The following is a 23,941-nucleotide window of genomic DNA, read 5'->3' as shown; positions in this document are numbered from 1 at the left end:
AATAGCTATGGGTAGGGTGACTAGATAATTTATTGTTAAAACTGAGATACTTCTAAGAGGGAAGAAGGGAACTATTAATAACTCAGCTAGAAAAATAGGCATATACTAGAACTATCATGGGCAGACTAGGATGTCTGCTCACCCTAGCTTGGGTGGCCTTATTGGTTTAAAGATTTTAGTCTCCCCAAAGAAGGTCAGAATTTTTACCTAAAGTACTCTGAGTTTTAGGAAAACAGAACCATTCAAAACAGAGAACAGCACACAGCACCCAGAAGCATAGCTTTATCAACAAACCCAAATTACTGTTTGTTAGTATGCAAAATGGTCTGGCTGATGTGTTTTCAAGAACGGTGACTATCATAGAGACAAGCTCAGTTTTGAAATCAATTTTATTTGAAATCCTCTTATGTAATTTAAGCATAAGCATTATGGCAGAGTAAGTAGTTAAAACTGGATAATAAATTCAATTGATTTGGTTCAATTTTCTTCCATGTACTCCTATGTTAAAATCATATAGTAACATCCTTGGTAATCCATGTCTTAAAGATATAACACTCAATAGGATTAGATAATAGTAGAAATAAATGCATAAGAATGACTCAAGCTTATCAAAGCAAAGATTATGTCATGTGCATAGGAGTTTGTCATTTGGAAATTAAAGGGGATGGAGTTCCAAGGACCATCAGATGATAATGAGTTTCAGAATAAGGAAGAGGATTTATTACATAGCCTAAATTATAGGACAATTAGAATTATTCCTTCACTCTCAGAGAAAAAGACATAATAATGGGGTTTTGATGACAATTATATGCTGGTTTCATATATTGAGGAGAAGCCAGTTAATTATCATAATCACTAATGTTCATTTGGTGAACCCTTCCTCTGCATGAAGCACTGTAGATACCATTCTAACTCTAGAGATAAAATAATGTGGTGTGATATGGTGGGAGTGAACATAGGAATAGTCAAACCTGAATCTTATTCCTAGTTTCATCACCTCGTTGGTTGTATGTTTTGGGGCAAGTCACTCAACCAGCCTGAGCCTCAGGTTTTTAATTTGTGAAGTGGGAATAATAATATCCACCTTGTCATGATGTCATAAGAACTAGAAAAAATATGCCTAAGCACAGTGCCTAGCACAGACTAGCACAAATGACAGTTGTTAAAGTGATTTCTAAAACAGTGCTTGCCTTGAGAGTTTCACAGTCTAAGTATGGAGAAGCAGCCAAATATATTAGATGGGTGATATAGGAGTTCAAAAAAGTAGTTTTTAGTGAGTCTCCGGCTGTCCAAAAAGATTTTTTTGTTGTTGTTGTTCACTAAAAGGTAGGAAGAATGAAGGTAGCAAAAATAAGAAAGCACAGAGTGTGTTTTCAGAGGGTTTTTGTAAGGAAGTAGTAGATGATAGATAATGTTATGGAAGTAGTTCAAGACTACATTGGGAGGAGCTTTTAAGGACATCCTTCGAAGTTGGGACTTAATTTCATAGCCGTGGGAGAACCACTGAAGGCTTTTGCATGGAGAGAGGGGAATGATAATTATAGCATAAAATTAGAGTTTTAGAGCCAGAAGAACATTAGGAGTCACTTCATCCAAGCACTTGCTATTACAGAGAACCAAATTGATCTATTGGAAATGTAAGGGATGGGTTTGATGGATTAGAAATGGAAAGCAAGGAGGCTAACTATAGGACCACCGCGGCGGTCTAGGCATGCAGTGGGTTGGACTGGGACTTGGGGTGAGGAACAGCAGTCAGGAATGATGTCAAGATTGTAAACCCAGGTGACAACAAGGAGGGCACCATCAATACAAATGGTAGACTGCCGTGGGAAGATACTTCCAGAGGGAGGGATTTCGTTTTAGATGTGGACGTGAGAAAATGTCCAGGAGGAAGCTGGAGGCTCTAATAGGGCAGTCAAGCCATTTGCATTCACTGACGAGCATTCCTCCTCTCCCCAGGAAGACCTCTCACTTCTTTTGCTAAGAATGCATCATTGTAAGTGGCTAACATGGGGCAGGCAGCTAGAGCAACCGAATCAGTGCTGCTGACCTCGAGTGGGAAGTATGGCAGGCAGCTCACCCTCACACCCAAAGACAATTAAAGATGAGGGTCCGCGATGTAGCATGAGAGACGAATCCTGGGCATCATCTACAAAAAGGAAGTAATAGCAGCCATGGGAATAGATAAGAGTTCTGCAGAAGTGAACACACACCAAGGGTGCACCTTGGGGTACCCCTGTATTTAGGATACAGGAAAAGAAAATGGTGCCAATAAGTAAAACAGAGAAAGAAATCAGGGATTTGTAGAGGATCATTTCTGACCCTCAGTTTACTTTTTCTTGCCATGTTCAACATTTAGGAACTCAAATTCTGATATGGTCATCACAATTGAGGGCTAACTTAGTGGCCAAGCAAGGGAATAAAGGAGTCTAGGTTGCTAGAGGCTGTCATGCTAACAACGAACACTGAGTACAGATTCCAGAGACGGGGAAGGGAAGCCAGGAGATGGGTGATAGACAGGGGGAAATAAATAGGACTGTGCAGACTGTAGTCTGGGATGGGATGAAGGGGGCCAGGTGATGTAGGGGTGAAAAGAAGGGAGTGCAGAATGGGTCAGCTCTTGGGAACTGTCCCGGCACCATATATATTTATATATATATACATATATACATATGTATATAGTCCTAAAGGCAAACATAAGTAATGTAATAATGTAGGGATTACATGTTGAGCTGAATTATCTACTATACTGCTTTGTTCCCTTTGTGGGGTAGCTAAGGGATGGTGAGATGCTACTCTTAGGCTTTATTAATCTGCCAAATTTATTCCTTCCACTGGAATCCTTTTCAACTAATGTTTAAAATGATTGTGTTGTTGGCTGAGCCTTGTATTATGTGGAGATTTTTTTCTTACGTACTGTGTTTATTTAACCTGTCAAGTGGGGCTCAGCAGTAACCTCCTTGAAAACTCACCACAGTGAACAATTTTATGATTAGATTTGAAAAGAAAAATTCGCTAATGTCTGAACCAGTCAGGGAGCAGATGTATACAGAAATGCGGTTTCTCTGCCGCAGAAACTGAGATGTCTTTAGAACCAGGGATGCAAGTAGGGGAGTGGGGGCCGGAGTTAGGGTCCTGAGCATTCGGTTAATGAAAATGCATGATGTTCTTTTTTTTAAAATGTGCTTTAAGATCAATGATGTTTTAATCATCATGACAAAATGTTTGAATCCACCATTTAAAGCTCTTTAACTTTTCTGCATCTTTCCACTCACGCCTCACTCCACCCCCTCCCGTACCACGCCTGGGTCGTTCCCACGGACCTCTCTCTCCTCCCCTTGTGCCCAGTCCCTCTTTCATGCCACTTCCTTGCAGAAGACGCACCAGAGTGCCCTGCAGGTACAGCAGAAAGCTGAGGCACTGCTCCAGGCTGGCCACTATGACGCCGACGCCATCCGGGAATGTGCCGAGAAGGTGGCCCTCCACTGGCAGCAGCTCATGCTGAAGATGGAAGACCGGCTAAAACTAGTCAATGCCTCTGTGGCATTTTATAAAACTTCTGAACAGGTGAGGGAAGGGCTGTGGGATATGGGGGACTAATGTCAATGCAGGGTTGTTTTTTCCCTTCATCCTGCAAATCTGTAGTATCTCCCTCAAGAAGAAGCTAGTCCTCCCAATACTAGCCTTTGAGAGTAGAGTAATGATGTGGAAATAACTACAGTTAGCCTCCTTATAATATTTTCCATTAAAGAAGTGAACCGTGTGATTTGTTTCTTGTAAAATCTCAAACTCATCAGATCTAGGTGTTGAAGGAGAAATTAGGTGTATCCTGAATACTAGATTTGAGGGCTGTATCAGTCAGTTACTACCACAATAATGCTGTATAACAAACTACCCCACAACTCAGTGGCATAAAACAATAAGCATTTTGTTTTTAAGTATTTGAGTTCAGCTGATCTTGGCTGAGTTTGGTAGAACTGGACTCCAAGCTGGAGATCTGGTCTAGATCTGCTTTCATGTCTCTCAGTCTCCTGGATCAGTAGCTACTTGAGGCAAATTTATGGTGAAAAGCAGGAGTGCAAGAGCCCAAAATCTACTGTGCCCCAAATCTCAAGTCTCTGCTTACGTCACATGCTCTAACATCCTTTTGGCCAAAACAAGTCACACGGCCAAGCCAACATCAGTGAGGTAGGGAAGTCTATGCCTCCAGTGAAGGTCAGGAGAGTAGGGTGACAATCTGTTGGACATAATCTAATGTGCCACAGTCAGGCACTAGGCTTGGAAAACACACAGCTCTTTTACTCATGGGGCTCTCCGTCTGGTGGAGGAAACACAGCTGTCTGTCCCTAGTAGACTATGAGCCTAGCTGGTAGGATGGTGCAGCTGTGGGAGAAAAGGCAGGAGATATGTACAGCAGGATGACAAGGATTTAGACCCCTTACTTTCCCATCTGTACAGCAATATGCACAAGGGCTAAGAGGATTTCTTACTGATTTGGGTGCTTTCAGGGAATTCTTTCATGAAATAGAGGTTTAAAACAGAAGTAATTTTACTCAATGTAAAATACTTTCCTCCTTGGAATTGCTCCCTGGTAGAAATAGATCAGAGAAACATTCTCCTCTGGGTGACTTACAGGGGCCATGGGAAAGTCTATCTGAAAGTAAATAAAACATGCCTGTCAGAGGGCCCTGTGGCCTCCACACCTTCTCTCCGTTCTCCTTTCTGTTGTTTCAGAGTGATGGTGCCTTTGATGGCCCCAGAGTTGGGAGCAGCAGACTAAGGTGATTTATAGATTCAACGCAATCCCAGTCAAAACCCAGCAAACTTTTTTGTAAAAATTGATATGCTGATTGTAAGATATATATGGAAATACAAAGAATAGCCAAACAATCTCAAAAAGAAAAACAAAGTTGGAGGAGTTACACTACCTGATTTTAAGACTTACTCTAAAGCTACAGTGATCAAGACAGAATGGTGTTGGTGTAAGAATAGACACAAGGAAAAAGAATAGAGATTCCAGAAGTAGACCCACAAATATGCAGTTGATTTTTGACAAAACAATTCAAAAGCGAAGTCTTCAACAAATGATGCCAGACGACTAAATATAGGCTTCCCCTGCTATCTGAAAGTAGAGTGTTCTTATGAAAACTTTTGTAAGCTGAGATCAGATGTAAAGAAGCAATGACCACTGACTTATATGGAAAAAATTTTTGAATATTCCCAGATCCAAAAAGTAACCTCTTTTAGGCCTTTCTGAAATCTTAGGGACACATCTTGCTAACGGATGCACAGAATAAGTCGAGATAAAGCACGGATGGTCATAGACACAGTTCAGAGCCGAGGCAGCTGGATGCTGAGATGCTGGGTTTAGTTCCCAGGGACGGAGCTTGGGGGTCACTCTCACTGCTTGGGGTGCACACTGCCTCTGGGACAGCTCCGCAGCTCACTGCAGAACAAACGCTAAACACTCTTTTCACTTTTTACCTTTTTTCATAAAAGTGAAAACCCTCCTCGTATCTCTTTCAGTTAGCAAAAAACAGGTATTAATGTAGGTCTTTCAAAAAAGTGAGGTGCTGGGCGCCTGGGTGGCTCAGTTGGTTAAGCGACTGCCTTCGGCTCGGGTCATGATCCTGGATTCCCAGGATCGAGTCCCGCATCGGGCTCCCTGCTCGGCAGGGAGTCTGCTTCTCCCTCTGACCCTCCTCCCTCTCATGCTCTCTGTCTCTCATTCTCTCTGTCTCAAATAAATAAATAAAATTAAAAAAAAAAAAGTGAGGTGCTTGTGAAAAGCAGGGAATACCTGTATCCAGATTTTTTTTTAAATGAGGTTTAATCCTTGTGTAGTATCATACACAAATTTTAGTTTTTGATGGGTCTAGAAGGGGACAAAGCACTACATTAAAGAATCAGGAAATTTGACCCCAAACTGACCTTGCCAAAGGTCACCTCTCTGGATTTGTTTCTTTACCTGCTAAATTAAAGGATTTGTGCTTGATAATCTTTTCATTTCTTCTAGTTCCCAAGTTGATTTTAGTCCAGTATTATCATGGTATATAATTATGTCTTTTCTTAAAGTTTTTGCTTGTCTATAATCCATTTTCTCTCAAGATGTGGGCCCTCCTACACATGTTCATGCCTTGCAGGAGGAGAGGTGTGTGGTGCTAGAGGAGTCAGAATTCAGGGACAGGCCTTCTCATGACATGGGGAGCATGTTGGCTACAAGGGTATGCTGCTTGGGACATCTTTCAGCTCAGTTCATCACTCAGTAAACATCCTATCCAACACCACACTCTTCAGCAAAAGGGATGACTTTCTCAGGCAAAGGGGACCCAGGATATTGTAGCTGTCCCCCTCCCAACCCCCGCCCCCGGCTGCCATATCCAAGCATTCAGAGCCTATTGAAGGAAAGTATAGGGATATGAGTTTCTATTTTCTGCACCTTTCCCTAGGCCTTGACACAAGACTGCCCTGCATCCCCTTCTGTTACACCCAACCTAACTTCCATCCAAGTCCCATTCAAAATGCTTTTGCTTTTAAAGCATGGCTTCTTAGCACTTGGAGAGCAACTATTTTTTAAGTTAACCCAAATTTATTATCCTCTGAAGAAAATGTCTGTTTTGTAATAGAAGGCCTGAAGATGTCATTGCCTTATAACAATAGTTCTAGACAATTTTTGCTGGGATATTTTTGCCAAGGGAGGAGAAAGAAGACATTCACTGATGGCCCACGAGTCCCACAACACAAGCCGCTTCCTCCTTCACTTCTGTTGAGGGCTACTTCCTATAGGGCAAGTGACGATGGTTGGGCAAGCCTAGTATCTTCTCTAAACTTCATTTTCCTGCTCTGCCACATTCACAGAATTATCATAAGGTTCCAGTGATAGAATATATAAAAATCACTTTGAAACCCCCGAAATTACTGGTCTTTCTTCCTTTCTTACTCTATATACTATCCCTAAGTGATGTCAGCCTTCAGCCAACGACTGTCAGAAGATGATTCCAAAATCCATCTCTCACTCCTAATCTGTCTCCCGAGCTCCACTGCATCGTGGACTTCCCTTCCATGTCCCAGGGGCACTGCATGTTCTAAATCTACAGACTGAGCTTCAAATGAAACGTGTCACCTGCGCAGGGTTCTGTCAGCTGAAGGTGCTCAGAAAACACTTCCCTGATCTATTAATTTACTGAGCCTTTCCTCTGTGGTTCATTAGGTCTGTAGTGTCCTGGAGAGTTTAGAGCAAGAATACCGGAGAGACGAGGACTGGTGTGGCGGACGAGATAAACTGGGGCCAGCAGCCGAGATCGACCATGTCATCCCACTCATCAGCAAACATTTGGAACAAAAGGAGGCCTTTCTTAAGGTCAGAGCACACTGTCAATCCAAGGTCACACACACACACATATGCTTCATCATATGGGCTTTCCATCCGCCTGTTTTTCCTCATTTCTTATCTAAAGGGAGGCATTTATAGAGATGATATTGGCTAGTTAATTTGAAAGGTTGAAAAGTTATGCTTCCAACGTTATTTATTTCTCTCAGCACTTTCTATATAATTAGACAGTTATATACCATTCCTGCAGGGGCCATGTTCAAATATCTTAATATCCCATTGATGTTGGTAATTGAGAAAAACACATAGTTTCACCCAGTTATGTTTGGTTTATGAAAATATTTTCAATTGAAATATATAAGCCTTGGGGGCACCTGGCTGGCTCAGTCAGTAGAGCATGCAAACTCTTGATCTCAGGGTCATGAGTTCGAGCCCCCACGTTGGGTGTAGGGATAACTTAAAATAAATAAATTTATATATATATATATATATGTCTAGATATAAAGCAGTATTAAAATAAATATTTTATAAATGGATGATGCAAAATTTAGGGAAAAATTAAATAAATTTAGACACCTTATTTATTTGCCAATCTAACAATTATCAATAACCAATAGCTGTAACACCATTTATTCTGTTGCATGAAGAGAAAAATACCTCATTTTGTTTCTTTTGTTCTTAATAGAGCCCCGGCTTCTCAGGGAAGAAGCACAGTCCTGCTCTGAGCAGGCTTTCAGCTAGTGTGGAAAGTCCTAGTAAGCCTCTTTCTGCCAGCCTTTGATCATCTCTCTGACAGATTCGTCTGTGTTAAAACTTATCTAAAGGCTCTGTTTACTCTCAAATTTCTTGCTTTCATGTTCTGCTTCCTTTCAGGTTTCTGAGAGTACAAAGAGAATTTTTATACCCTGACATGTTGCCACTGCTTTTCTATAACTCTGTAATTAACTGACTTTCTTTTATTAGGGATTTTCTCTACTTGACCACCCCTTTGAGTTTCACTTTTTTTCCCTGTCACCCTCTCTTTTTGAGATGGCTTCTCCCTACCCTCTTCCTATCTATCAGGTGTCTGCACCTGCACTCAATCAAAACCCTTAGTAATCAGCTCTTACCAATAAGATTAAATAAAAAGGCTTTATACCGGGCTTAAGAGATTTTAAAAGTCTTCAGTACCATAAAACAAAGTTTAAAACAATGACTGAAAGAGAGCATATGACTTTTAAAAGACGTATAAAGATACTACTTCATAAACTTACATGTTTCTTTTGAAGAATGAAAGAAGAAAATGTTCTGGTCTAATGTTTTCTGTACATGCCTAAAATCATAGGTGAGAAACTCTCTGTTGCTGTGGGAATTAAATGCCCGATGGGTGGAACACTGAGTTCTCCATTTAAATGTATTAGTTGATCTATGTTGGATACCTTAGCTTTGGAGCACCATCCACGTGCTCGCTTCGGCAGCACATATACTAAAATTGGACCACCATCCAGCTGTTAAGTTCATGGACCTCATAATAGATGGACCCACCCAACAGTCTTTTACCAGAGCTCCCAGAAACCCCTATTGTTAATGCAAAACTTAAAATAATTTTTTACTATATAATTTATAGAATCAGTTGTTAAACATAAAAAGGTGTTAAAGTTTGACAGTTTGGTCTAGATAATATTGGAAACTGTAGATTAAAAATTATTGGACTAGGGTAAATAGCAGTCCCCCTTATCGATGAGGAATATGTTCCAAGACCCCCAGCAGATGCCTGAATCTGCGAATAGTGTTGAACTCTATATATACCATGCTTTTCCCTACTCATATACACCTATGATAAAGTTTAGTTCATAAATAAGTCGCAGTAAGAGATGAACAACTGATAATAGATAACTGATAAATAAAGAGAACAACTATGACAATATACTGCAATAACAGTTATGTGAGTATGGTCTGTCCCTCAAAATAACCTCACTGGACTGTCCTCATCCTTCCTGTGATGGTGTCAGATGATAAAATGCCTGCGTGGCGAGACGAAGTGAGGGGAATGGCGTAGGCACTGTGATGTAGCAATAAGCTACTTACTGGCCTGACAATACATCAGGAGGACCACCTGCTTCGGGACTGCAGTGGATTGTGGGTAACGGACACTGCAGAGATGAAAACCATGGATAAGGGGAGACTTATACTGTCTCCAGACTCATACAACAGAAAAAATTCTGCTCTTTAAAGAAATTCAGAAATTCTGTGGTCTTGAGAGAAACTAGAAATACTCTGTCCATAGTCCTAGATTCCAGCCCAGGTGTGCTTCATGATTGCTGCCCTTTCTGGGCCTGGCTCTCCTCCGTGGGCACAAGGAGAGTGTGACCTGTCCTCTCTGCCACCCACAGCTAGTGGGAGGCATAAAGAGGGTAGTGTAAGGGCTCTTATTCCTGTGTGTGGATCCGATATTTTCCAGCAGCAGGATATTAGTGTTATTGAGGTGGGGGTGGATTTTAAGGACAGGTAAGTTTTTTAAATGTGGGTGACTTCCATTTAGATAGGGAATGTATGGTTAATAGGCTTGTTTACCAAATTTGCTTTCTCGAGTCTAAATTAAACAAATATGAAAGTGGCTTACTCCCGTCGTCCTCTAAGAGGCATTCTGGTGACAGAGGAAAGCCAGCCTGAGACGTTAGTACCTATGACATTAGTCATACTGAATCAGCAGAGAGGTAGTCAAGGGATGGCTGCATTCTGATTTTTCTCTGGGATGGGAAGGGGAGAGGCCCAAGGAGTAATTCTTTACGCCACAAAAGGGTGAGCCTCCCGCACTGAAATGGGAGCGTCTATGAACCAGAAGTGGCCTCCGGGGCTCTGCTCACCCAGAGCTCCAGAAGTTTCTCCACCGACACCCCTTCCACAGGGTCTCAGAGCCCATGGCCCTGCTGGGGTCCTCACACCTCGGTCTCTTTCAGGCCTGTACCCTGGCACGGCGGAACGCGGAGGTGTTCCTCAAGTACATCCACAGGAACAACGTTAGCATGCCCAGTGCCGCCGGCCACACCCGGGGACCTGAGCAGCAGGTGAAAGGTCAGTGCGGGCGTCCGACCGCGAGCCGCGTCAGCAGCACAGACCCGATGCTGCACACCTGGTCGCTATGCGCTCCCGCATCTCCTGCTGCTTCTCCTCCAATAAGAAGACATTCGATGTGGGGTGGCATGGGCAATGTTTAAACGTGCATCGGGATTGGGAAAAGGAAAATGAAGATAAAATTTCCCTAGCACTTTTTCGTTCATCTCGATCTTAGAGCAGCACTTAACAGGATTTTCTGAAGGAACAGACATGGTCTTATATCTACACGGTGCATATAGAAGCCACTAGTCGAGTGGGCGCAGAGCACTTGACTCATGTGGCTGATGCAACTGAAGAACTGAACTTTTCCTTCTATTGGATATTAATTAGTTTAAATGTAAGTAGCCAGATGTGCTAACGTATTAAGAAGCACAGACTAGGCTATCTTACAGCCTGGAAACGAGACACAGACTGAGAATCGTAAAACCAAGTTCTATTACATTTTTACTTACTGTGTGAGCTTTTAAAACTTCAGTTCTCTTACTTTAAAATGAAGGGCGTCTGAACTCTTGCTCATGAAAATGTGGCCCCCGGACTAGCAGCCCTGGCATCACCTGGGAGTGTGTAAGAAACAGGACCTCAGGCCCTGCCTTAGACCTACTGAATTAGAAGCTGCATTTTGGCAAGAGCTCCTGCCAACCCCAACCGGATGATTTGTGCGCACATAAAATTTAGCTAAGTACTGGTCTAGAAGTCTTTAATCTCTCTCTGAATTCTATAAAGTGTACAATTACATGAAAAAATCAGTAACCTTTAATAATTGCTTATTAGATGACCACATTAAGCTTAAATTATCGGTGGTATCACTTATGCTGGACCATGCAGAAATTAGCCTTTGAGTGGGTGAGGAATTTTTTTTTTAAGATTTTATTTATTTATTTGACAGAGACAGAGACAGCGAGAGCAGGAACACAAGCAGGGGGAGTGGGAGAGGGAGAAGCAGGCTTCCCGCAGAGTGGGAGCCCGATGCGGGGCTCAATCCCAGGACCCTGGGATCATGACCTGAGCCGAAGGCAGTCGCTTAACCAACTGAGCCACCCAGGCGCCCGAGTGGGTGAAGAATTTAACAAATGTCATCTCAACACAGCAGAGGGCTCCCAGCCTGGAGACCGAGGCCAGGGAGGGAGCTGAAACTGACTTGGAGTGAGGGGTGGGGCAGGCTGAGGGCTGCAGAGCCGATCGTGGCAGGCGCTGCTCAGGGAGCTCGGGAGGTGGCAAGATCAGAGGCCACTGGGAAGAATTAAATTTAGGAATAAAATTCTCTACAGAGAAGAGGGAGGCAGGGTTCCTCTCCCAGATGTGCTCCCCGTTTGAGGTCCAGGGACCCTGTGGCTGGCTGGCCCATCCTGCATGCTGCAACGCTTGTGTTCTGACTTAGTGATTCAGGCAGCTGTGTGGGGGAGGCCAGCAGCCTGCTGAGCGAGCACATGCCCCCCCATACCTCAGCGTGCCGCAAGCGTCAGACTCCCAGAAAGAGCAGGATATGCTGCCCCTTCATGGGGGTGAGGGCAGGTTGTTGTCCTTGGGAAAGCTTTCCAGAAGGGGAGAAATGAAATCTGAAACTCGTCAGGATTTTTGCCTGATCAGGGTTGATTCTCTTAACCACGCTGTAAGATTCTGCAGTGAGCAAAGCTCTGATTAGGAGACAAAAAGATTAAAGTAAACACTGGTTCTCACTTGTCTTTGCCCAGTTGAGGCTTCCATCTGAGCAGGGACCTACAATCTCTCCTATACCCATTTCTTTTCTACCCGCTGCCTGGACCTAAGGCCAGTGCCACTTATTTTAAGTTTTTGTTAAAGGCGCAATTATTATGGCATAACAACCAAAAACACAGTGACATACGACTGTCAGCATTTATTGTTCAAGTCACTGTGCATTGGCTGGGGATCAGCTGTCTTGGCCGGGCTCAGCAATGCGGTTCTGCAAGCCTGGCTGCCTTAGGGCCTCACTACAGGGTGGAGTCTTGTCTGCTCCACATGTATTAATTCTGGGACCTCAATTGAAGAAGGGGTTACCCAGGAAAACTCTTACAGTGATGAGGGCAAGGTCAAGTGCACAAGCACACTAAATTCCTGCTTGTATAATATCTGTTAACAACCCCTGTACCAGAGCAAGTCACGTGGCTGAGCCCTAGGGCGGGGGTGAGGAGACTCAATTTGTCTCTTTGGGGAGGATCTAAAAAGTTACATAATAAAGGCATGGATATAGGGATTGGTGGATAATTGAGACCTGTGAAAGTTCTCAGCCTAAGGGAAGAGAGACAGATTTTGTCCTTAGAGAATCAAACTTCCAAGAGGATGCATGAAAAGTTCTAAGTACAAGCACTGCAAATTGGTTGTACCCTTTCTTAAAAAAATTTTTTATTGAAATGCAATTTAGTTAACATATAGTGTATTACTAGTTTCAGGGGTAGAATCTAGTGATTCATCAGTTGCATATAACACCCAGTGCTCATCACATTAGGTGCCCTCCTTAATGCCCATCACCTGGTTACCCCATCCCCCTACCCCCTTCCCGTCCAGCAACCCTCAGTTTGTTCCCTTATAGTCAAGAGTCTCTTACGGTTTGTCTCTCTCTGTTTTTATCTTATTTTATTTTTTCCTTCTCTTCCCCTATTTATCTGTTTTATTTCTTAAATTCCACATATGAGTGAAATCATATGGTATTTGTCTTTCTCTGACTGACTGATTTCACTTAGCGTAATACTCTCTAGTTCCATCCACATCATTGCAAATGGCAAGATTTCACTGTTTTTGATGGCTGAGTAAGATTCCATTGTAGATATATACCACATCTTCTTTATCCATCTGGGCTCTTTCCATAGTTTGGCTATTGTGGACATTGATGCTATAAACATTGGGGTGCAGGTGCCCCTTTCCATAAAGCACAGTAGTCTGTGCTTCACAGCCTCTATAGCCCAGAGGACCAAGGCTGCTAAGGACTCAGGCTCTGAAGTCAAACATTCCTATCTGAATGACCCTGGGCAAGGTACCTACCCTCTCTGAACCTCACTTTCTTCATCTGTAAATGGAGGTAATAAAGGCACGTGCATCACAGGGGAGTTGACGTGAGAATATGTGCCTGCCACAGAGTGAGTGCTTAATAAATACTGATTTTTCGTACCATCGTTATCGTGTACTAGTATCTAACAGAGTTAGCAGGAAGCCGGAGGCAGACATAATACAGACTAAATGTGAGTGCTTCCAGCCTAGAGCACACTGTTAAAACACATAGGGAATCTGGGCACGTGGCCAGCTGCTGCTGCAGTGACAGGTGGAGGGAGAGACTGGACACGGATGGACACCTGCCGTGGCCCACCATGGGGCTACATGCCTTGTCATGTCCTCTCACCTGACATCACTGGAGGTAACACGAGGAAAGCTCTCACCTTTTCTTATGATCAGATCGCAACAACACAGAAACTTGGACCTAGAGACATGATTCTAGGTGGACGCAATTCCAGCACAGCTCCCCTTCGCTCGTGACTTAGGGGTCATGCTCTTCCGGTGCCGTGTGCACCGCCTCCCGTACAGGGCACAGAGTGGGGCTCGTGAGCCGGGTTGCCCATGCAGTTACACTGGTCCTCATGCTCTCGTTCCTCTCCCACCCTCTCCCAGAACCCAAGAGGGGCTGGGATTCTTATCAAGTCCCCTTGCTGTCCATAGGCTCCAGGGGCCAAGTGAGTTAGTTGTCATTTTAAGAGCGGACATTTCCCAAGGTCTCTTACCATCAGGGATTGGTTTTGGGGTGAAGAGAATCAGGGTCACCTTTAAGTTCCCCTGGGGGCATGCTCTTCCTCCCTTCACTGATGGAACCTCTTCAACAGGTTCCCGCCTCAGTCCCTCTGATGTTGCTCCCCTCTGGGAAATGCTTTCGGGTCCTCACTTCGGGTACCTGGATTAGTCCCCTGGGGAGGCGGGACAGTCATAGGTGTCTGGCAGCTGGGGTGTGCGGTGCAAGCAGCCAGCCAGACTTGTTTGGGGCCTTCCCGAGCCAGTGCTCCTCTCCTCTGCCCCACAGCCATCCTGAGCGAGCTCTTACAGAGGGAGAACCGCGTCCTGCACTTCTGGACCTTGAAGAAGCGGCGGTTAGACCAGTGCCAGCAATATGTGGTGTTTGAGCGCAGCGCGAAGCAGGTATTTCCACGGCTCTCCCGGCTTCGCCTCCATTCGGGGCACTGTGCGGACGCCCAGATGGCCACAGCATGGGACAGTCCGGAAGAGGGTCATGGAGGCAGGCAGAGTAGACACGGGAGGCGGTGCTGATGAAAGGAAGGAGAACGGACTGTCACTTACCCGTCAGTCAGCCTTTACCAAGCACGTTGTACCAGAGTTGGGAGGAGATGCTGGGCTTAAATGGCCCCTAACCCGTGGACGATGCTGGGCCTGGACTAGAAGATGAGGGCTAGTGGATGAGATGCTATCTTTACTGGTAGGCTATTCCGAGTCTAACAGGAGAGGGCTCAGTCAGCTATCTACTGAGTGAATGTGCCAGTATTTCCCGGGTCTGTCACACTGTCCCAAACAGTGTGGCAGTGCATGTTTTCCTAAGGATAACTGACTTTTGGGGGACTGGGTGGGCTGTCTCCTCCCACAGGCGCTGGACTGGATCCAAGAAACAGGTGAATATTACCTGTCAACACATACCTCCACTGGAGAGACCACAGAGGAGACTCAGGAACTGCTGAAGGAATATGGGGAATTCAGGGTGCCTGCCAAGGTAGGAAGCACTCGGGAGCCCACCCCGCATCCACCCAGCACTCCCCAGTCTGGCCAGGTTCATGTTATGGAAGGGAGAGCAGCCTCTCCACACTGGAATGCTGACCACAGGGCGGGTGGGGACGCACGGGTAGGGTGATCTCCTTTGAAACCTGAATACCCAGAGAATTGCAGCTGTTGGTTGGAGCATCTGTATGAGGGAAGTCAGTTCCTCTACACTGTGCTTCCAAATACTCATCTTCGTGCTCCAGGTCTAGACTCGGCTGTATTCTTTCAGACCCAGTAAGGCAGAGGGATGTATTCATGTGAAATGCACACTGCATGTGTGAACATCTGCACCTATCTGCATATTCTTGATGTTTGAATGGTTTGGGAAGTCTGCCTTCTAGGCCGATGGCTATGGATGGGTTCACAAAGCAGGTGAGTGTCTTACTTCCTGAGCTGACTACTTCCGTCTGGCCTCAGACCTGCAAACGGGCCAGGCTGGGGTCTCTGGGGAGCAAAATATGCATTGGTACACACACCCACACCCTCACACCCCCACTCACACGGAGGCGGGAAGTGCTAGGGTAGGAGGAAATGTGTTTTCACAGCCAGGATTTGGTCTGAGGACCCTTGGGTTGGAATGAGAATCTGATCTGTCTCCGTTGGCTCTTTGTAGCGTCTTCATCCCTCACACTGGGCTCCCTGCCATGGAGGAGCCTGTCTTGGCATCGCTTCCTCACACGGCAGATGCTCTCCCCGGATGAGAGCTGCTTTTGTGGGGCATCACGGCATGGGCGGGGGGAATGTATTAATGCCCATCCTCCCCCAGAGAGCCCTCCGACACTAAAGGCAAGTTTCCTCTAGTTTGCTGTGACAAAATTAGGCCCTCAGCCTCATTCCTGAACGTATCCTTCAGAAGGGGATATTCACTTTATGACTCCTACACTATGAACTCTTGGTAGTGGGAAACCTTCCCCGCATCCTGTGAGCTTTGGGGCCTTTCCATCCGATGTGGAAGGCTGTCACTTTAGATAAGAGACTCATTTCAGTACCAGCTAGAACAGACAGCACTAGGAAGGTGACAGATACACGGAACTCTTTTCAAATCTAAATGAAAATAGCTTTTGAATTACCTACTTTGTGTCTATCTGCCCCTCTCCAAATAGAGTCAATAATGAATCGTTGACAAGCTGAATAGTATCAGATCCGCTGGTGTTCCTACCCACATAGGATGGATTGTAGTAGAACTTCTTAGGATCAGAATCTGTTCATAACCTAAGTGGAAATGTAGAGAATTATTTAGTCCATTTAAAAATCTTCCTTCCGTCTTTCTTCCCTTTTCCATTCGTGTTGTAACCACTGTAATAGGGTTCCATGCTTGTGGCCTTTCCTTCCTTCCCATCCATCCATCCTGCTCATCATTGCTGTTCATCTTTAAGACACTGGGTGGGTCATATTACCACCCAGTCCAAGAACTTCAGTGATTCGCCAGCGCCTTCAGGTGAACAACCTCCACAATAGCATGACCTTACCTCCCCAGCTTTATCTTCATTATTCTTTAGTGTAAATGTTATGCTCCAGCTGAATGGATGTATTTTCCTACCCTCTGAGAGATACATCATATACTTTCTTGCTTCTGTACCTCCTCTATATGATTTTTCTGCCTACAATATCATTTTCTTCCTTCTAGTTTATACTTTTTAAAAAGAGCGCACCTTTCTACTGGACTGCCTCCTCCTTTGTTGATCCTGCTGACATGCCAGGTTGTGATCTGGCCCATCCCTGCACTCTAGCCCTTGTTGTCTGTCTGGCCCTTAAGGGACCTGCCATGAACTGTCCTGTTCTCCAGTAATCTGTGTGAAGTGTTATCTCTGATATGAGCCAGCAAGATCCCAAAGGATAAGAACCACACTTTATTCACTTACGTGACTGAATCATGCATTGAAGAGAGGCTGCAAATACTTGTGAACCTGGGGAAAAAAGAAGTTTGAGTAGATTTCAACAACTTCCTTCCCCAAATCTGTATTTAATATGATTCTATTACTTTGGCTCTCTCTGTTCTCTATGCCTCCTAACTTAACTCCGCAGTAGGGTTTCATTTTCCCTTCTAACATGTTCCAGGCCTTGGGGCCATTTGTTATTAGGATATCTACAGGGTAACAAATCCAGCTGAAGAGCTTCTGATAAAAGGGCAATAGCCTCCTATTCCACTCCAGTCCCACTTCCCAGAGGCAAGCCTCCTTTAACCAGCCATCTTTAATTGTAATCCTTGTAACCAGTAAAATGAATTTGAAATGGAAGCCAAATTGACCTTAAACCACAAGAGGATAAATATGGTGGCCTTCACAACTAAACAGGGCAATAGAGCATACTGAGTGTATTGAATTATTATACTCTGCTCCAAAGAAGCAGATCAAGTAGAAGGAACACTGAATATAAAAAGGTACTTTCTACATAGCAATCCACAAGTATAAGAATAAAAATAAGATAAAGAGAATTGGGGTGGGGATAAGAGGATAACAAAATTTTTCTTATTGCGGCAGGCCGTAGAAAATCCAGTTAGAAGAATACACAAGATATTTTCCTATTGTGGGTTTCAAAAATTTTATAAGGGGTCAAGGCACATGATGATAGGAAAGCTTAATCATCTTGACAGCTGGAAGAAATCTGTTTCTTTCTAATAGCAAAACTTTTTTTTTTTTTTTAGGTTCTTTGGTTTTTTGATTTTTTACAATTCAGTGGTTTTGGTGTATTCACAAGGTTGTGCAACCATCACCACGAACTAGTTCTAGAGCATATTCATCACCCCCAAAACAAACCCCTCACTCCCCATTCCTTCCTCTCCTCAGGCCTGGAACTACTAGTCTATTTTCTGTCTTTGTGAATTTGCCTATTCTGGAGATTTCATATAAACAGAATCATGGAATCAGATAATATGTGGTCTTTTGTGTCTGGCTTTTTTCCCTTATCATAATGTTGTCAGGGTTCATCCATGGTGTTAGCTTGGATGAACCCTGACATTCCTTTGTATGGCTGAATAATATTCCATTATAAAGATAGGCCACATGTTGTTTATCCATTCATCAGTTGATGGACATTTGGGTTGTTTGCAGTTTTTGGCTACCATGAACAATGTTGCTATGAATATTTGTACACAAGCCTTTGTGTAAACATATTTTTTTCAGCTCTCTTAGCTATCTACCTAGGAGTGAAAGGGCTGAGCCATATGGTGACTCTTTGTTTAACTTTTTGAGGAGCTGCTGACCTGTTTTCCGAAATGGCTATGCCATTTTCCATCCCCACTGGTGGTGTGTGAGAGTTCCAACTTCTCCACGTCCTCTCCAACACTGGTTATCATTCGTCTTTTTAATATAGCCATCCTGGAGGGTGTGAAGTGGTATCTCATCAGGGTTTTAACTTACATCTCACAATGAGGAATGATGTTGAGAAAAACACTTTTCTAAACTGGTCATTTTATCTCTGAAAGTGAAAGAAGCTTTGAGACAAATTGGACTTAATTCTTTTTTTTTTTTAATTTTATTTTATTATGTTATGTTAATCACCACACATTATTCTTCTTAACAAGAGAGAATTAAATGATAACAAAAGTGACTGGAGCCTGAGCTGAACTAAATTAGGTAATTCAGGACTTCAGGCCATGAGGAAAGAGGACACTGGGCTTGTCAGACAGGTGTGTTAGACTGAGAAAAGGAGAATAGGAACAGTTCAGGTAAAAGGTGGGCATTCTGTTTCTGAGACTCAAGAGGAATATAGCTCACATGTGATAGACACTTTTGAAATATTTAGTTTCTCATATATAATGACAAACTCTCCCCTCTGGAATGAATATGAAGATATATCTCAAGAGAACTGTTTATCCACATCAGGAAGCTCAATAAGTTCCTAGCTACAAAGAATGTATCAGTAAATACAAGGAATATCAGCAATGAAAGGCAAATTGGAAGATGATAATGAGATTACAAGAATAACATCAAGAAGGCTAAATCTTAAAGACTTGTGAGATGTGCAAAAGACACCGAAAGGACTTTTTATAAACTGTATTCAGAGCAGGGTTCACTGATTAGGGAAAGATGGTATGATATTAACTGATCAAAGGAAGGAAGGAAGAGAAAGGGGGGGAAAAAAGATGAAAAATAGAACTACTGACCCCTTCTTTTTCACCTCTGAGTTTTCTATCAGATTACATAGGATTCAAAACAGAGAGAGCAAAACATACATTATAGGGGACCCATGAAGCCCAAGATAAGTGGAGATGTCTGTTCTAGATTTCCAGGTCCAAATGAATTATATTCCCTAAAGACTCCCTTTTGTCCACTAGATCAGTCCCATACTTCTGACCCTACCATTCAGAGGCCTCTGCAATCTGACCCCCATTTTATCAGTCTAGATAAGTTACTCTGTTTTGGTGGCAAGATTTGAGTTTCAAACTGGTTTGAGTTATGAAAGGGAAAAGATATTGTGTGGCTATATGTGGAAACAAAGAGAGAAGCCATGGCTGGACCTCCCAGGAGTCCAAGAAAATCCGAGTGACTTTGGCCTCATGGGCAGAACAAGAAATGTGATATAGTCTCACCTCTGGACGTGAAAGCTACACCAAGGGCAGTTCCAGCAACCCCCCTGCCTGATCATGTCATGACAGGGGATCAGGAATACGTGATCACTGTTACGATTCAGCTTGCCCTTCTCGTCTCGTTTCTGCTGCCTGTGTTTTCACTTCTACCCTGCAGCCACCTACCGACTTCCCTATGCAGTTCAAATCCCCAGAAAAACAACCCTAACTGACCGAGCACATTGCCCTTGTCCCTGTTTAGATGGAGATTTTAGGCCAGGAAGCCACAGAAGTCAGTGGCTGCATCTTGACGGACTGCCCAAGTGAGACAGGTTTTTACCTCTGATCACATCAGCTGTGGCCAAGCATGTGGCAGCTCATGTGGTGCCCCCATGGTCACTCGTTTGTAAGAAATCACTTCAGACTACTCTCAGTAGGTGCTGTGGGCATGGTTGGGGTCCAGTGTATGGGTCGGATTTTTTCATCTCATTCTTCCCAATATAAACCCTCAATTCTTGCTGGTCCAGCTTTACTTACCTCCAAACACAGTATTTACTCACTAATTCACTTACTCAGCATTTATAGTATGCCTACTATTTTCTAGACTTTGGAGATACAAATGAATAAGATGTAACACTTCTAGAAGTGCATGGTCTGATGGAGACATATAAGTAACTCACGGTGTGGCAGTGTGGGGACACTGGAAAGGGCATTCCCCACTCAGCTTGTGCGGAGGAGAGGAGATGAAAGAGGGCCATTGGATAGAAAGCGAGGATGAGTAGGAACCACCCCTCACAGCGGGAAGAGCACATGAGGTTTGGCATGGCTGGTGTTTAGGGGCCATGGAGAGCATGGCGGCTAAGGTATGCCAAAGGTAGGTGAGGCCACATAGGGAGGGCTTGCCTACACCACCCAATTTACTGTCTGTTTGCTCCCCCAGGTTCCACACATAGCTGGAATACCCTTGATCACAAGGCATTCTCCTTGTTGCATCTGAATTACAGTTTCCATGTTTCAGGATATGATTTCTGGTGATGGAGCTGCCGGGAGGGCTGGGCTGCCACCAGCTGGATGTAAAACCCCGATTTCATGCCCAAGTCTCCTCACTGAGAGCAGAAAATACCTATTTTCAAGAGTTTTATGTAAAGATTTCTTGATTATGGCTGCAAAAAAATTAATCTCTGCTTTAAATAAATAGCAAACCTTATAACAGTTTTTTTCAGAGGGAAAAAAAAACCCCACCTAAATGCAGTAAGCTCTACAAGTCCTTAGGCTACCAGGGGTCTTTTCTTAACCAATTTCCAGTGCTGTTTTTCTTTGCCTTATCATGGTTGAGGAGCTACTTCTGCTATCCTCAGACCCACCTTCTTCCCTTCACGACAAAGCTCTTCCGGGCCCTTGTCTCCCAGCCTGGGGACCAGCCCGCTGTCCTGAGATAGGAGAGGCTCGAAGGTGGGAGCTGCTGGAGAGCTGGAGCCCACATCTCCCAGGCCTTGCTTGCATTTCCGGTCAGAAGCTATTCCTCCCTGGCATTTCTTGAAGGTTGGGGGGAGGGGTCATTCTCTTGTGGGAGGTCTGTAGATGAGCCTAGAAAGAGAGGGAGGAGGGTAGAGTAAAGAAAGGCTCTTCTGTCTGTTCTACTGTTGCTCCAGAGATTTTTCTGCCTCAGTTTCCCTCAGCTCTCTAGATTCTAGCATGATCCAAAACCTGAATCTCCGGGACACCTGGGTGGCTCAGTCGGTTAAGCGTCTGTCTGCCTTCAGCTCAGGTCATGATCCCAGGGTCCTGGGATGGAGTCCCGCATCAGGCTCCTTGCTCAGTGGGGAGTCTGCTTCTCCCTCTGCCCCTCCCCCCCACCTCATGCTCGCACTCTTTCTCTCTCTTTCAAATAAATAAGTAAAATCTTAAAAAACAAAAACAAAACAAAACAAAAAAACCTTGAATCTCCTCTCCTCCAATCCAAAAGGTAATAATTTTATTTCTCAGAATATCATTTAAATATTCTTTCCTTTTTCTTAAAATTAATCAAGCTTCCCTGATCTTGGAGTTTCAAAACGCAATCTTAGGATAAAAGATGAGCAAGTGTTTACTTCTTCGAACATCTCCTTTGTTTCCATATCTTACCCAACGTAAGTCCCTCCTCCCCACAGGACCTTTCGTGCCCATGACAACCCACCTTCCTTTTTTTCCTGTTTTAAAATTCCTGCAGTGTTAACTCCACATACTTCTCATGTTGACATTCAATTTCATAATGCCCTGAGTTCTTTAACCACTCTGCATGACAATCTTGTCCCCTCTAGAGATAATAGACTGGGGAAAATGAATATCTTTTTCTCTTCTTTTATTTACCCCCCAAGCCTGTCCCCACAGCCCTCTGCACAATGGTGTAGACAGAGTAAGTGTTGAACAGACTCTTGCTGGAAATGAAATGAATCCAATACACATCAAAACTACACCTGACTCAGCCACATAATAGATACTAGCTTCATTAACTCTTCTCTCTCTCTTCTTATCTCTCTCTCTCTCTCTAATGGAAACTAAAGACAAGATCCTAGTGGTGAAAGGGACAGACTTTACTCTTAATCTGCTAATTGGGTTTCTTTAGATCCTGGCATGTGCCACCTTAGCTGTTGACAAAGCCTACCTTCAGGCCAGTGCAGTGAAGGGAGAGAACAAGGCACTGTGGTCCAGAAGCCAACAGGCTCTATCATTCACTTACAGGTGGTATGAACTTGGACAAGCCCTAAGCCTCTCTAAGCCTCAGCTTTTTTCATCTCTGGTTCAAAGAGATCCACACCACCTCCTTCCACCCACATTTTAGAGATGCTTTAAGACTCAAATGAGTCTCAGATGTGACGTTAACATATTCTGTGACCTGATAAAGGGCCGTATTAATGCACGAGATGCTTAACAGTAATCATGTTGGCTAACATATATTGCTTCCTGAGCTCTTAACGTGAGCACCACGTCCCGGGCACTGTTCTGAGCATTCTACATTGTCAACTCATGAAATGCTCACAACAACCCTATGATGGAGGATTATTATGATCCCTATTTTGCAGATAAAGGAACTGAGGCACAGAGGATTTAAGTAGTTTGTTCAAGACCTCCCAGCTAGTGACAGAGCTGGGCTATAAACCCAGGCAGGCAGTGAAGTATCTGTGGCTGCTGTGAAGAAAAGGGGATGGGAGTGAAAGGCCATGAGAGTAAATGTAATCTAGTAACATGAGACCATCTTTTGGGACAGCAAACAAAGGAGAAGGTGAAGCTTCTGATTCAACTGGCCGATAGCTTTGTGGAAAAAGGCCACATTCATGCCACGGAGATCAGAAAATGGGTGACCACGGTGGACAAGCATTACAGAGACTTCTCCTTGAGGATGGGAAAGTACCGGTACTCCCTGGAAAAAGCGCTAGGCGTCAACACAGAGGTAGGCATGGGCGCTGCCCACCTGGGACACCCTTCCTTCTCGTCTCTCTTGGCACTGCTGCTCTCATTACCATGGAAGAAAGTGGGCTCTCCAGAGCAGTCTTTCTGAGCTCTTGACCCCTAGAACGCTTGCCTTGTGTGATTTTTCTAGTGGAGGGGATGGATCTTGATGAGCCATTGGCCTCCAGCCCCTCATGATTAATGCTAGATAGCAAAACTGGCTGGCCGGGGATGGGGCCCATGGCTACAGAACAGAGTTTTTCTATGTGTAGAGTTAACTGTTGACTTTGAGGACTAAACCCTTTACCTTGGCTTCATCAGTACCATCTTCCACCCAATTATGTTAATTAGCAAAGGTTAGGGTCCCCAGTATGTATTACAGTATTCTTTCAAGAGTAAGGGATGCAATTGTGCAAAGGCTATTTGACATTTCAACTGAAAAGAGGTACTATTTGCCAAGAATCAAGGGAAGACTGACTTTTAATCTCTTCTTTGTAATAGAGGTCAGTAACCTCTGAATTAAGAGCTAAATATAGGCTGGCAATTTAATCCTAGGATTTCTAATTCTTAAATCTTTAAATAGGCTGATGCTCTGAAGCAGAACAGACTAGAGAGTGAACTGCTTAAACCACTAAAATTGGGGGAAATAATAACACCTCCCCAAGGCTTTAAACCGTGAGATTTTTCCTAAAGGTTTCCATCCTATATAAATACAAAACAGTGGTTAAAATAAGCAGAGATGGGCAAATTTAATAATTGTTCTATCATTTAGCTTTCTCTTTGCAAGGGAAGTTCTTGTTTAGATAAAAATA

General features: G+C 43.9%; 1 protein-coding gene across 1 annotated transcript in view; it reads left to right on the top strand.

Moving 5' to 3' along the window:
* Window positions 1–23,941, top strand: part of KALRN (kalirin RhoGEF kinase) — a 535,107-nt gene that overhangs the window by 264,433 nt on the left and 246,733 nt on the right. Inside the window, exons 16-21 of the mRNA XM_081815029.1 lie at window positions 3,349–3,567; window positions 7,211–7,360; window positions 10,270–10,384; window positions 14,448–14,563; window positions 15,024–15,146; window positions 22,948–23,228. Coding sequence (XP_081671155.1) covers window positions 3,349–3,567; window positions 7,211–7,360; window positions 10,270–10,384; window positions 14,448–14,563; window positions 15,024–15,146; window positions 22,948–23,228 — 1,004 coding nt within the window. The remainder of the gene's footprint in view (window positions 1–3,348; window positions 3,568–7,210; window positions 7,361–10,269; window positions 10,385–14,447; window positions 14,564–15,023; window positions 15,147–22,947; window positions 23,229–23,941) is intronic.

This window comes from Leptonychotes weddellii, chromosome 1 (genome assembly GCF_054177405.1).
Source record: "Leptonychotes weddellii isolate Sample4059 chromosome 1, ASM5417740v2, whole genome shotgun sequence".
Taxonomy (NCBI): Eukaryota; Metazoa; Chordata; class Mammalia; order Carnivora; family Phocidae; genus Leptonychotes; species Leptonychotes weddellii.
The sequence above is the reverse complement of the archived record's forward strand: the minus strand, read 5'-3'. Positions and strand labels throughout refer to the sequence as shown.